General features: G+C 37.6%; 1 protein-coding gene and 1 pseudogene across 6 annotated transcripts; both read left to right on the top strand.

Moving 5' to 3' along the window:
• The first annotated feature begins 221 nt into the window (after nt 1-221).
• LOC140857508 (uncharacterized) lies at nt 222-12,448 on the top strand. 6 transcript variants are annotated; one of them, XR_012140964.1, is made up of 6 exons: nt 222-361; nt 6,972-7,034; nt 7,228-7,271; nt 8,172-8,298; nt 10,937-10,991; nt 11,606-12,448. XR_012140964.1 is itself a non-coding variant. In XM_073256485.1 (5 exons), the coding sequence occupies exons 1-4, from the start codon at nt 238-240 to the stop codon at nt 8,256-8,258; spliced, it is 318 nt and encodes a 105-aa protein (XP_073112586.1). In that variant the 5' UTR covers nt 222-237; the 3' UTR covers nt 8,259-8,298; nt 11,606-12,448. The 6 variants fall into 6 exon arrangements, 3 of the variants coding, with proteins under 3 accessions (XP_073112586.1, XP_073112587.1, XP_073112588.1); XR_012140965.1 differs by lacking the exon at nt 10,937-10,991 and adding an exon at nt 7,894-7,988; XR_012140966.1 differs by lacking the exons at nt 10,937-10,991; nt 11,606-12,448 and adding exons at nt 7,894-7,988; nt 9,326-9,642.
• Nucleotides 12,449-14,701: 2,253 nt separating this feature from the next.
• LOC140857334 (uncharacterized) lies at nt 14,702-15,263 on the top strand (annotated as a pseudogene).
• Nucleotides 15,264-15,466: the final 203 nt, after the last annotated feature.

The following is a 15,466-nucleotide window of genomic DNA, read 5'->3' as shown; positions in this document are numbered from 1 at the left end:
GCAATCAGTGCTCAAATATGTTTTTTCTTTCTAAATCTTGTAACTCAAATTTTGGTGGACAAAATGGTATGCTGATATACTTGGAACTTCTAGAATCTTTTTGCTAGATTTGGTGATCTGTCATATCTGTTTCTAGAGAAGTCCACTTGCACTTTGTTTTATTTTTCCAATTAAATTTCATTTTAATGTCTGAAATTAAACTTGTTGTTTATCTTTGAACAGGAGTTCAACCATGGCATGGAGTGTATACTTTTGATGTCTGTCTTTGACACTGCACCTGGAGATGCTGTTAAAGATGCATTAGCTACTCTTCAGAACTTGATTTTACGGTTTCGTCCCTTTATTGTACAGGCAACACAAGGTATACAAAATAAGGACTTATCACTTTATAGTTGTTGTGGTTTTTGTAATGCACATGCGCAGATGATATTTCCTATGTTGTTAAAGGTATTTGTGCTCCTTTTCTATAAAATTTTGCACTTCTTAAGCTATCATATTAGTCATTGGGTTCTATTATTGGGTTGTCTTACCACTTGCCTCACTATGAATTCAAATTATTAGTTGATTCTTTCACAAAGCCTATTGTGAGTATTGTCATAATTTCTCTTTGGAAGAACTAGACAATCTTCATCAAGGCATCAAGGTTGGCCATATCCGTCAGTACCAGTGCATACCATACCAGTATGTGATACAAGGGGCGCACAGACACTTAGTATGCCAAACTGGTTACCATACTGCACATACCGACATAGTATAGGATGGTTCGAGGTCCGGTGTTGAGAATGCGAATGTTGCTTCATCCATATATATACAGGTTTCAGTGTCTTAATGTGGGTTCAGTGACAGAAATTAGAACCCATGCAGGTCATATAAATTATCCTAACCTGTGTGTAGTGATTTCTTAGGCATCACTATGTCCAAAGACAGGACTCTTTAATTTTCTAAAAAAAATCATTTTCTCTTGGTTGATTCACATTATGTTAAGGTTATGAAACTGGATATCCCATCTGTCTACTGGTTTAGGCATACATATCCTGATGCTGGAGTTAATGCATTATTTATATTTTTGACAGAAAAAATACATAAAGTCAAATTGAATTTGTTCATCCAATGAATGCATGGCTTCATGAACAGAAATAACTCCTAGTTAAGATTTTCTTCTTAACCAAAAATGTCAAAAGCTTTTGAGTGTTAAGAGGAAAAGAGGGGGTTAAAATGAAAGTGGTTGCCTACATTCCTCTACATGCACTATGTGTAGGATGTTTTTTCGGTTCTTGTACAAGGGAGAGTTTGAAGCTTCATAGCTCTTCCTGTGGCCATATGGATGTTAGATTTAAGTGCATGGTACCCTCTATTTCCTCATGGGATGTCTGCTGGTAAATACTTGATTTCTGCAGTCACAGTGTTGTATGATGCTTAATTCTCCCCTATCCTCTCTCCTCTCTCTCTCAGAAATAACTCATTTCTTATGCTAATAAGCGGTCATTAATGACCATTGATGTTAAAAAATATGTTCATGCTCTCCATCAATATGATATTCCATGCACTATATGCAGCATAAGGTTCATCAGATCTCAAGAGAGGTAATCGCATTTCTTTCAGGGGATTCAGATTTCAGACATGGTGTTGAGGATGAAGTTTGCTAATATTCATATTATTGCAATGACAGGCAGTGAGGTACATGATGATAATTCTGTTCTGCTCTGCTGCAAATTAGAATCCATTAGAAACCAAGACACTGATTAAATTATCACGATCACTATGTTATCTATATGCCTGGTCAAGGAGTTTCTTCTTGCCTCTGCTGACCAGCACCATACAATCACCAGGTCCTTATTGCCCAGTCATGAAGTGCAACAGTAGGTTCTTCCATTTTTGTCCACTTGCTTCAAGGTCAACTTCATCTTCATGTTTGCTTCCTTGCTCCTTTCCATTGCAAATATTGTATGTTTTCGTCCACTTGCTCTTCGGGTCTTTTACATTTCCATTTTAATCACCATGTCACCTTCCTTTTCCCGCACATACTCTCTGGCTAGCCTTTTTTTTGGATCAGCTGCTTATTCTTGTTCTACCTATAACTTCAACGTTAGAGAGTATTTGGATTTTGGAGATGGTTTAGTATTTTGTTTCACTGTGTACGGAATCTAGCTAAAAAAGCTAAGAGGCATATCTCTGGTGGGAAGGTGGGCTTCTTTCATGCTGCGACCTTTTGGTAGTTTTGGTGGTGAATTTGGGATTGACCAAGAAGAGTTGATTTAGACTTTTATTGAATCTGTTTTTGGGGTTTTAATTGATAATGAACTGATCTTGGCTTTGAATGTTAATTCACTGATTTAAGTATTATTTGAGACTTCACTAGGTTGATAGATTTTTTAGAATTCCAAGGAAGAACCACATTTAGATATCTTCTATCAAGGATTATCTTGGATTTTTAAGTGAGAAAAATTAAATTGTCGATCAACTCAAGCAATCATTCTTCCTGTTATTTTTATAGTTTTTGCATTTGTGGGGTTGAAGCCAGGAAGTTGGAAAGTGATATGAATGGTTTTAATGTTCATTATTTAGGAATGTTTTTCAGAGAGCAAAATGGCGTTTGTAATTTTTCATGTAACTTGACTTTGAAGTACTCGATGGAGGAGAGGACTAATGAAACGTTTCTGATTAGGTTCATTCTTGGATGATAATGTTTGGCTTGGCATTTTGGTGTAGTTCACTAATAGATGGAAGTTGTCACATCATGTGGTGGATGGGACTAACTAATCAAGTGGAAGGAGTGTGTTATGACATTTGATCCCATTAACCGATGAATTCTTTCAGGAATCTATCTTTTGCTATCAACCTTTTTTTTCTTAAAATTGTGAATTATCCATGCAAATGTGCATGAGTGGCAGCTATGATATTTTAGTAAGTTAATATTGTTTATAGGTGAATGGATCTTTAGATATGTAGTGTAAAATACTGGTCAAGTAGATTAACTTTGTGCACATGCAGACATGTTCTAACCACTAGTATGATATAAATTGAAGCAAGCCTTCAAACCATGGGTTTTCATAATGACATTTTGGACTATTCCTATATTTTTATTGTAGAAATGCAAGTGGGCATATGTGTACCTGCAATCTATCTAAGCAGCTCAAGCTATGGTAATATGCAGCACATAATTTCATGAACAATCTTTACTTTCGGATCGTGCATGTGGAAGTTCAATAGAGAGCTTTGACTACTCTTTCCAGTTTGTGTCTACCACTGTTACTTGTTCTAATTAATGGCCTAAATAACTTGAGAGAAATTAAATTTTAATAGACTTGTGCATGAAAACGATACATATTTTAAAGTTTTCCATGGACTTGAAACACCTATTGGATTGGGTATGCCCAGTAAGATTTTCCCAGCTGTCATTCGCTTTAAATTCTAACTTGGCTAGGGGAGCAAACCAATGATGTGGGGCTGCCAATGAGCACTGATTATACCTTGCTTTTAGGGTTAAGATAAACACGCTGGAGAAGGAAATAATTATCCTTATAACAGAGATTAGGTTGTGCTTGTGAAAGCCCTGTCTCTTTGAAATTCTTCTCTTCCACCATAAATTTAAAAAAGAATCATTGCTAGGAAGATCTTATCAGGATGATACTTCCAGCATTCAAAGCACCCCCTTACTGTGATGGACAACTTAGGCAGAAGGACAAACTATGAGTTTTGGAAGGAAGAAGCAAGACAATGGAGCAGGATTGATGAGAGAATGAGGATGGTCGGTTTAAAAGCCAAGAATTGAAATTACTGATAGGTTTCAGATCTGGAAAAATAGTCATTCCTGTAGATTAAACTTTTGACTAGAGTAGGACCGATGGTAATAGGTCATCATATATGTATTAAGGTTTTAAATCCCGTGAGACGATGGCATTCAGTTTCTCCATGGAATGGGATGCCTCACTGTTCCGTCTCGTCCCGATAGCAATTTTGATCAAGAATTCAAGTCCCAGTGGAACGTTCCATGGGATATTGAGACGGGATATCATCTCATGTGTTGGCATTAGGCCGTCCAACTAGCATCCAGCATCCTGATCGGGATGTCTTGAGACATCTTCTATCTCAAGTGTCGGAACGGGGTGGGATGGCGGCATATCCCGTTCCATTGAAAAATCGAGACAGTCCATCCCATGGGATTTAAAATCTCGGTCTTGATCATGCATCCTGATAGATATCCTTCATGTTTTTCCCCTTCTTCTTTCTTTTCTTTTCTCTTTTTTCTTCTTTTTCTTTCTTTTCCTCTACCTTTCTTTTTTCCTTTCCTTTTTTTCTCCCTTCCTTTCTTTTTTTTTTTCATTTTTCTTCTTCTTTCCTTTCATTTCTTTTCATTTCTTCATCTTTTCATCTTTTCTCTTTCTTTTTCTCTTTCCATCTGGGTGGGCTTCGGAGTTCTGAACTTGTCTCGGTCCCATTTTGTCATAGGAATAGGACGGGATAGCCGGGACACCCCCCATCCATCGGGAATGTAAAACCTTGATATGTATCATAAGAAAATGTTGTTTTGGTTCTTATGTCTTCGGAATTTGTTTAGATTGGTTGGATCTAATCAGTGACCAGATCCAATTTGGAAGCTGGCAGATTGTAGCACTGTGATAGTCTATTCTTATCTAGAAGCAATGGAACAGGAAAAAGCGACAACGGTTCGTATTTCATGACAGCAAAAAGAGAACTAAAAAAAAGATATAAAAGAGAAAACAGCAAGAGGAAAATGAACCAAAACTAAATATGGAAGAAGGGAAAATTGGAAGGTCAAAACACATAATTTACTAATGGGAAAGGTAACCATAAAATATCAGACTCACTTTAGGACCGAGGAATCAGGCCAAGGGTTTGAAGGCCTCACACCTTTATTGTGGAATCAGACCAGAAAATAAACAAATAAATAAATAAATAAAAATCAAAGGGTTCATCTATTTATTCATCTTCTGCATAAGTATTCTAATTACATAACTCAACTCGCCTATAAAGTAAAAGAGACCTAAGTACACTTTGACTGCCTATGTACCCTTCATAATGCACCGGTTATTGCTTACATTACTGTTGTGTGAATAGCGGCACAAATGGTAACTGCTATACTATTTATCTTCCACCAACTTGTTAATGGCTGTTGTGGGTTTTATTATTAAGCCATGCCACATTATTACCTCATCTTCAAGATCATTTAATCTCAACCATACTCCTCTTCTTTTTTTTTTTAGCATCTTTTGACAAGCAGTTGAATGAGCCTTTAGAAAAAGGGGCCATTTGAACACTTATTAAGACCCACTTAAGCTAAAACTAAGTAGAAACAAAAGAAAAACATATCAAATTGTCAACCAAAAATAACTCTAATAAAAAGTCTCCTATTCTAGTAGCATGCCACTGGACCATGACATGATCTGGGATATCCATCAATGACTTCTGCAAAGTTGTCTAACATTCCAAAGCCTTTTTTGTACATAAATATGATCTGGTGGTTGCAACTCATTTGACTTCATGGTTCGGCACTTTGTGCTCCTGGCTTAGTAAGTATATTAGATAAATGTCCTGGAAACCTTGATTATACTTGGAGTTGGTTACTTATTTATAAAAATAATTTTGAAACCTTTATGGTCATAGATTTAAAACTTTTATGTATGTCAAAGCTCTATTTTCAAAGATCAACCAAGTCACCTGGTTTGCTGCATTAATGTACTATGGTCAAAGGTGTGATTTGCCTCCAAATTCACTAAAATGAGTCCAATATAATATTTTTTAAATACCCTTAGTTGAATCGGATTTTGTAGACTATACAAGAGAAAAGTACAACAATTACTGATAATGCAATTTAAGCTACTATTATGCAAACCCACTTCTTAGTGCAAACTGCAAAGTCTTGCTTTGGCGGTCTAAAGCAAACACTAACAATTAATAAGTGTTCACTGTAGATGCCAAATAAGAGTGGTGTCTAACCTTACCCAGAGCTATGATGATTATGTGTGGAGTTGGAAGACCAACTCTATTTGATGACATGTCATGTGAGATGTTGAAATGCACTTATCACACACATATACCTACATATGTACATGTACATTTATTTATGTGCTTCTGCATATAAAATGTATGTACATATATGTTATTGTCACTCAGGAAACAAAGTTTAGATATCATAAACTTTCTATATAAGGTTTCTTTGATGGATCAAAATATGATCCAATAGAGTTTGAGAACTTTGTATGACCAAAGATTTGCTTAGTGTCAATCCTATATGAATCGGTTTTGGATCCCCAAGGAAGGTGAAATGGCAGTTGATGGGAAGTCCATGAAACCTAGAAGGCTTATTTTATTTGCATTTTTGCAGCCAAGACGTATCTCTAATTTATACGTATGAACTCTGAGAGTTTAGTCGAAGAGGGAACTTGCTGATTCTTCTGCACTTTAAAAAACAACTAGCGATCATTCTCTCAATTTTATGGCGATATTGGATTTTAGAGTAGATTAAATAATTTCTATAGCATGAGCTGCTCCAGCAACAACAAGAATATTCTTAGTAGTAATAACATTACATTGCCTGACATTTATATTGCCATAAAAACACATGAAGATGGATACATATGTTTTTGTATGTATCTTATACCTTTGTAAAATTTTGTTGGTCTGTATGACCTTCATGTTTCAAAACTGTATCAGAATATAATGAGTAGGAGTATGACATGAGGTTTTAATGTAAAGAATTGGTATTCAGTTGCTTGATGACTATTTCATTTTATTCTTCCTTTTTTTTGGGTATGAGATTTAATTGAATGATAAGACTGGGTCAAATCAGTTTGGCTTGTTCAGCCCAACTAAGTCGTGTTAGAACTGATGTGCTAGCCATTTAATAATACTACAAATTTTGCATAATTCTCTTTTTTTACTTAAGTAGTTGAGTTCATATTGCTTTCAAATAGACGTACTTACATTTCTTTTACATGATAAATTATCAGGTTATAATCTCAAACTCACAGATAGCGAGTACACACATGCTGCAGTCATACGCTTTCCATCAAGTAAACATGATGTTGTGGTTTGGTTTGGTGTATCTTTTTCCCGCATTTCTTAGTAGTTGCTGGTTGGTGATGGTGGACAGCTCTTTATAGGGAGTGACAGCCAGCCTTTAAGTTTGATACCATAGAGGTGAAGTGAGGATTGTTGTGAATGGTTATTTACATGCTGTTTCCTTCTTTGATTTGTCTTTTGCAGTTGAGGCCTTGGAGGCATTCAGGGAAAGCACAGAATACAAGGATGTAAGGGCCACAAAAGACTTCTGATTAGGCATCTTGCTAGCTTAGTTATTATCATTTTGTCTATTTGGCGTGTTCATTCAGTAAACAGTTTTTAGTATTTTTTTTTTCATGCCCTAATTTTGGAACCCTATGCTTGTAAACTAACCTGAGATGTCAGGTTTGTCCAATTTTGTCTGATCTTGTTTGATTTTGCTTAAGTGGAGATGTCTCCCAGTTGTCTAAGTATTCATTATGTTCTTCCTAAGGTGCAGACATGCAGTTGTTTGCTGGATGCTTATGCGTCATGCATGTGTATGTCTGTCAGTTCACCAAGCTCTGTTGGTTTTGGTATATATGGACAGTAAACTGTGCTTCATCAGGGCATATGCTTAAACTGTACAATATTGTGGTTAAAATCAACATTCTTTGTACCTTATTGCATCAATGCACGCTTGATCAAATGGTCAAACCTAGGCCAGTTTTTTTCAACACCAGTGTCCGGCTACACCTTAACCCTAATTTTATCAGCTAACCTATGGTATAACCACATAGGCATAACTGTGATGGTATGCAGAAGCATTTAGGCATGATAAAGATTTTATAGGCTAGTGTTCACCTAACTTGATTTTTTTGTTATAATAAGGGACTGTCAGTACAACCTGTCATAATTATCACAATGACTGCTTGATGAAGGCGATCACTTCCACACCTACCCTGACAACTGGATTCATGTAACACGTATCTTCCTTTGTCGCAGCATCCTGATCACTTATTGTTTTATCCTTTAAATTTCTTAGCTGACTCATCATTCAAATACCGTCCATCTTTTTCATATTTGAGTTGCACAGAACAGGCCTGTTAAGGGCTAAAAATTATCTTACCGAGATCTTCTGTAACTTTTTCCTGCATTATGAAATGCAGATGTGGAGGTTGAAGTTCCATCCAATCATCAGAAAAGCTGTTCTGATACATTTTTCAGTTGATCCTGTGGGCACTGAATTAATGTAGTATAGCACAACAGTTTGGTTCTTCTGATCTTCTGGATCAGGTAATTTATACATCAGAAAATATAATGAATAATATTATTTAGAAAATTATTTTTCAGTAGGACGTTGAATTTACATTGGCTTGCAGTTTTGTGGATATTACACTCTTGGAATAACATGAAAGCATGTTGGATGTGTTCTGTTAAACTTTTATTTCTGAAATTTTCCAATTCATCACCTAATATGATGAGCTAGTGTTTTAAAATCCATCAACTTGAAAAAGGCCAAATTAAATTTTGTTGGTTTTTGAATCCACTTGACCTTGACCCCAGAGTGCATCAAATTTCATTCAAAGATCGGTACATGAGAGGGCTGCAAACGAACGAAGCTGTTTTGATTTATATCTTGGGATTCACTCAACTATGGGCTGTGCAATCTTGGCTGTCCTAAAAAATATGGATCAGGCTCCTCTTTTAGGCTTGGCTTGTTAATGAGCTGACGTTGAATATCAGTTAGCTTACATAGACAAATAAAAGCTCAGGCTCAGCTTCAAAGTAGCCTTATTCGTGTAGATTACAAATTAAGCTTGAATAATTCTGCCTGAGCTTGTCTTGAGCTTGAGATGGGCTTCAACACCTTGCTTATATGATTGAACCATACCCAAACGGCATAAAACTACTTGTTTCTTCTCATCTGCAGTTTATTGGCCAAGTCAATTCAGAAACCCAGCAACCTTGGATCAACTTGGCTGACTGTTGAGCCAAGTTTTGATATAAATATTCATCTTGTTCATTTCATTTATAAAATTATAACCTTTGCAAATATCTTAAAGATACATAATAAGATATGATTTAGATATTTATGCGTTTTAATATTACAACTGAAAGTTATAGATTACTGTATTCTTCTCTGTCCCTTCTCTTTTCTCGCACCTGTTGCTCTTGCCACCTTCATTTTCTGCCGTAGCCCCCTTGACATTTGTTCTTCTGAGCACTTTCTGTGCCTACCATTTCTCGCTACCTCAATCGTGTCTATTTTTATAGTTCTGCTGTATGTTTTATTCTCTAAATCCACCTGTGGTTTCTGCAGCTCGAGCTAATTCACGGACAGATCATCTGAATCTTCCCTTGCAATTAGTGCTCTCAGCTTTGCTAGCTTCGGAAGTATCTTTTGTTACTTAGCAATTTAGTTAAAAACTTGGCCATTGAGTTTAAGCCCAAATCAGCAGTTTGGCTGACAGATTGAGCTGTGGCATAGTTTTTATAAATGTGTCTAGGTGAAATGCTCATTGTTTCCATTTAAATACTTTCAACATATGCCCTTTCCTTGTGTTATGTAGTTTTAATTCTATTATACCTTCTTGGTCATTTTTTCTTATTTTTGAGGAAAAAAAGGATTTTCAGTGTGACTCAATTTTACATATATCACTTTAGTTTCTAGACATGCACTGACATATATGTAAATGAGGTAAGGTTTTTCATTACATGATGAGGTAATGTGGTTGGCAGATGCTTTTCTCTAGTGAGTATCTTGGGATGTTTTGTTTTATTGCAATATGAGATGCCTCCTTTGCTATGCTTGCCTATACCAGTCGTAAGGTAGAAACAGCTGAAAATATAATTTCCTGTAAATGAGTTCATACATGACACACACGTATAAGAGTGCGAGTATGTGTGTCTGTGTATGTGTTTATCATTTGGTGGTGTACCATTCATGAGAACAACTGATTTTCTTTTCTTCCCCATATATGATATCTCACACAAATACCCTTATTTTCACTGTTCTTGGTGTGTGTTAGTTCTGGAGCCATTAGTCCAATATTGAAGCAACCATCAAATGTCAACTAGTTTGTCTATCGTCTCAGTTTTGGCAAGCCATATCATCATGCTATTTACACTCCTGTGGTGTCTTTAATATGTATCTGTGCTCATCTTCTGGGGACCACTGCTCATTCAAATTTTTCGATGATTACGTACCTAAATATATTTAGGAAAATGCATTTTAAAAAGATGTAGTAGCTTCAACGATTTCTCTATCCTTTTTCTCCTGTATCTCATTCTTTTTCTGCAGTATCTATTTCTCTTTTTCCTCTTTTAATTAATTCCTTTTTCAAAAGATGCTTCAGAATAGGACATATATGTTATGGAAGTTGAAAGTTAAAGGTGGACTGATGTCAGATCAATTCATAAAAGGAGAAATAGTTGGATAATCCCTCGAAAATCTAATGCTTATCATCAACCTTGTACACCTTTCAATGCTTTGGATTACCAGAATTTGCTCTCTGACTCCTTGGTACTGAGTCAGACACTGGATACTTGTGCTTGGATGCAAGCTCATTTCTGATTTGTTAGTTTAAGGGTGTATGCCTGTTCATACTGTGTGACTCATATTCAGCTCCAATTCGCCCATGTTCATGCATGTGTCTCCATGATAATCTTCCAGGTGAACTAAATGCTTGCTGTTTATTCTGACCAAATATGTGTTATAACTTTCATCCCAATGTGGTTTTGTATCTTCATTCTCAAACATCATATATGTACAATGATTTTAGGATTATCACCGATCCATGTGATGGTTCTCTGTCAAAAACTCAGGACTGTTCATGAGGGCAGCAAAGAAAAGTCCTTACCATTTAATCTCGCCAATTATTTCATTTCAAGTCCAGTTCTATATGTAATTTAGGCATCTTTTTCTATGCAGCTTTTTCATGGTTGTCCATATCCTACGTTGCTGGTTGGTGTTCTTTGTTTGAATGGTAAATCTTTTTTTTTCTTCTTTTCTGCTACAACCGACCACAATGGCTTATGCATATGTTGGTGTTACCTCATGTGCATTAGCATGCACTTCGCATGTAATTTTTCCATGATTTAACATATGATATGCCCATAAATTGCAGAACATGCGATTATGGTTATGATTGACTTCCATTTTGACAACTTTTGGAAAGAAGATGAAGGATTATAAAAGTATTGAATGGAAAACAACTTCTATTGTTTCTTTCTGTATTATATAATTTAATAAAAAGTGGACAAAGTTTTCAATTTTCCTCACCTCTCACAGTAGGGGATTAAAATAAGCAGGAGGTTCGGATGCACTCTGATGCAGAAACAAAAAACCAGTCATCAATGTGTTTGAGACTCTGCACCAGAAACCTCATTTGTCTTTCTCTCATTATCATACCTAATAGAAAATGCCGACTAAAACCTTCTTCCATCATCTGCTTTTCTCAAACATGACATTTTTATATTAGGAAAATTAAAATCAAGAAGAGAAGTAAGCGAAGCCATCTTTCCCCCTTTGCCTTTTTCTCTGCTACTGTCTTGACATCTATTTTGCTTCAATTCTCAGACAATAAATTTACTGCTGCAGGTGTTGTCAGACCTTTGCTTGATGCATCGGTGCCAAGTATCCAGCGATGAAAGCTCTAATCTCTTCTGCTTGCTGCCTGAATTGTTACTATCTGTTTCGTCTCAATTTCTGTATCCAGTCATGCAAATACTTCTATAATTTCTTCATATAGAAAAAAAAAGGGAAAAAAATAAATTCTAAAAAAATTGCACTCCCTTCAACTATAGTGTACATGTCTTACAGAAAGCAATAAAAACATGAAGTTCAATTGTATAAACTGCAACAAAACTGTGTCTCTTGACCTCTATAGGGGGAGGACTTGGAACACAGTTTGAACCTTATCAGTTGTGTAGTGGGTTCGGTCCCTGAGGCACCAATCTCTTGGACACCCCATAAATGGGGCTGAAATCATCATCGTCGTCATCGTTGTCAGGCTCTTGCGAAGGAGATATGTTGGAGAAATAACCCATGCTCGGTGTGGAGTGCTCCCCTCCCCACCTCTGAACCTCTCTGTTCATAATTCTGCGGCCATGACTGAAGCTGTCAAGCTGCGCAACGGACAGAAGTATGAGGAAGAGGAACATGGGTGGCAGAGTAGAACTTTGGGTTCTCATTGTTGTAATATGAGAAGTACAAGAAGCTGAAGACAGAACAAGAGTGAGAGAGAGAGAGAGAGAGGGAAGGAGGGCAAGATTGAATTGAGCTCAATGGGGCTGTAGAGAGGTGGGGAAGCCTATTAATATGAACCTGCTCCTATGGTGGGGAGATCACAGCCAAGTGGGCAAAATAAGCTACTAGGAACTGTACCAAAACATCCTTCCAAAGTTTTCGAATTGCCTTTATCTTGCTATGGCTTCTTCTAAAGTTCAGGGGTCAGTTTTGGCAGCCTAAAATAAATGAAAGACCTTGTGATCGTAGGTGGGGGGAAGTCTGTGTCATAGATAATTGGTGTTTGACTAACATGTAGGGGTGAAGATCCTCTATTTTCCATTTGGCTTCATGCAGGTTATGGGCTGAATATTAAAATCTATAGCAGTACAGATAATTGTCATAGTCCTTAGAAAATGATCATCTTAGCTAGATCCATGTCACCTTATTGATGTGTGCATTGGAATTGAATATTTGCATTATATAACAAGCTATCAGACCATTGTATTGAACACTTATGGCCATTGTGTGAGATCAGAGTACTGTAGAAGGTGGACTTTTTTTAAATGATCTTAATCGAGGGTAAGCTCGATACAAAGATAAGCTAAATGTGTCTATCATCACGTCATGAAGAGCCAGGATGGAGGACTATGTTCAGCTGTTCATTGCTCGACTTGGGACCACTGTGGTACCTTGATCATTAATCTAGATGATTCCTGTGGGTCAACTATATTTATCACTGCGATCGTCTGATTGGCGGATCCCTTTAATATCCTCTCATCAAACAGCTTAGAGTGGTGGTGATTGATAAAGGCATTTAGAAGGGTGGAATTGATGCTGGCTATGGGTTGGTTATGTGGTTAAAATAAGCTATTGATGAAATCACCGATTGCAGGGAATGGACTGAGGGTCAGCCGGCTTTGGTGGGCTCCATCTGGAATAGCCCTACGTAATCTCTTTAAACTGTTTGCAGGTGGCAACTCATTATCTTTTTTCTTTTTTTCCCCATTTTTTTGGGTAGTGGACCGGCAACTCATCATCGAAGGGTACTAGGTGACCTAAAAAAACAAGTGGCTTCAACTTTATTAAAAAAAAAAAAAAATGTGGTCTAAAGCCGTGACCTAAAAAAAAAAAAAATAATAAATTGGCTTCAACCAAAAAGAAAAAAAAAATTAAGTGGTCTCAAGCCGACAATTGTTTATATATAACTTGTCGTGCTTGGTACTTATCCTACCAATTTTTTTAAGCATGCTGCGATAAGGCTTGCTCTTTATCTGATTAGCTTAGCTTGTGATATCAAAATACAATATATATATATATATATATATATATATATATATATATATATATATATATATATATATATATATATATAATATTTTGAGTTAACAATTTGACTTCTTATAATTATTTTTTTTTTGAAAAAAATAATTGAGATCATAAACATAATCTAGTAGTCAATATTAGTTATAAGGGCTCCATTTTTTTTTTTTTGATACAAACGGACGGTCACACCAGTCTGATGCGAGAACAGTCCAAAAATTAAGATACACAAAATCCCATAGGGCCCGCAGGTATCCCTCACCCTGTCTCCAAATCCAGTTATCGAAGTGCTTAGCAACAAATGCCGCTACCCAATCTACTGCAGTATTAGCTTTTCGGTAAACATGCCGTACTCTAACTGCAGCTGCTTGTCAGAGGGAGGTCTAGACATTCCGGATAAGTGGATGAACTTCGAGCTGTCTAGCACATCCCTGGATCCAATCAATGATGGTTGTAGAGTTACCCTCAAGGTAGATCCTCTTCGTGTGAAGCTGTTGTCTGGCGAAAGTGACACCTGTCCAGGCAGTATGAAGTTCCGCATCCGAAACAGAAGGTTCAAAGAGGTGGGAACCTCCAGCTGCCAAGAGTCTAGCATCAGGGCCACGAATGATGAAGCCCGCACCGTCTCTCCCATCCCTAACACTGCTATCAAAGTTTACTTTGACAAACTCTGAGGGAGGGGGCTCTCAAGAGATAGAGGGTACCCTGTGGGTCACTGCCGGGGCAGCCAAGGAGCTCCAAAGATCGGGGTTATCAAGGGATAGAGTGGCAGTGTCAAACTGGCAATACTCCAGAGCAAGACAGATAGATGAGTCGGAATCACTTCACCGTCAAAGACAAGGCTATTCCTCGACAGCGAAATCTGGTAAGCGATATAAACCATCCGACCACCTACCACGATCGTCTTGTCTGTAGGGTTGTTAATGAATCAGACATGATCGAACACGCTATTGTTTGAGATCGACTGTCTCGAACTATTGTTTAGTCCGTATTCAGTTCAAGTTCGAATGTATTCGAGGGAACTCTATTTGAGATTGATTTTGTTAAGCCTGTTATGTTCGAATTAGGCTTGAGTTTGGCTCGTCTAGAGTAACATGAAAAATAAATATTCAAATAAAATAAAAAAAAGAAACAAAGAAGAAAATCATGTTGACTCTGTGCAAGACCACCATTTATACCTTGCTGGGCTTTTCCGACCACTCCATCGAACATCGTAATCCTCCCTACCACTATCGGAATATCCCCTCCCCCGATGCTGACGGAGACACCTCCAAGCCGCCAAACATCATCGAGTCCTCTGCTATTGGCCCCACAGGGAAACCACTGCATCGGACTGAGCTCGATGCCCATGGTCTCTACGACCTCGATCACGGCAACCTCTGCCTCTGCATCGAAAATCTTGGCTCCGAGAGCTGCGACAATGGTGGGATCGGGATCGAAAAGATCGAGGGTGGACGCCAGAGGAGGATGATCGAAGACTGGAGGTGCGGCCGTGGGGAGGAGGAGGAGGCCGCAGCGATGGAGGGTGGAGGTGAAGTTCCCATTGCCGCTACCATGGCTGGTGGGGTGGGATGGACGACGGAGCCGGTTCATGGGTGTGGTGTGGGAGGAAGGGTGGATTGTGCTCATGAAGGTTCGGATCGAGCGATGGGAGGTCCTTCGTGCCTCCCACCGTGAAAAGAGGTGGAGAGTTCAAGGGATGAAATGAAATGAGGTTGTCTGAAGGTTAGGGTTTGAGTGTAAGAGAGTATATATAGGCTAGGGTTAATTGATCAATTGATCATCACCATCGGATCATTGATCCGATGGTGATAAACGAGATCTTCTTCAGCCACTGGATCAATGATCTGATGGTGATTATCAAGGCTTATGTACATAATGCTATAATATACAGTATACATTATATATACT

The sequence above is a fragment of the Elaeis guineensis genome, chromosome 4, assembly GCF_000442705.2.
Source record: "Elaeis guineensis isolate ETL-2024a chromosome 4, EG11, whole genome shotgun sequence".
NCBI lineage: Eukaryota > Viridiplantae > Streptophyta > Magnoliopsida > Arecales > Arecaceae > Elaeis > Elaeis guineensis.
This window is presented reverse-complemented; position numbering and strand designations above follow the sequence as displayed.

Bases quoted from the DNA above. Each gene is read 5' to 3' on its own strand.
- LOC140857508 (XM_073256485.1), top strand. From the start codon at position 238: ATGGAGTGTATACTTTTGATGTCTGTCTTTGACACTGCACCTGGAGAT. The intron at 362-6,971 runs GTATACAAAATA...ATAAATTATCAG, and splicing joins TATTGTACAGGCAACACAAG to GTTATAATCTCAAACTCACA. The intron at 7,272-8,171 runs GTAAGGGCCACA...TATGAAATGCAG, and splicing joins AAAGCACAGAATACAAGGAT to ATGTGGAGGTTGAAGTTCCA.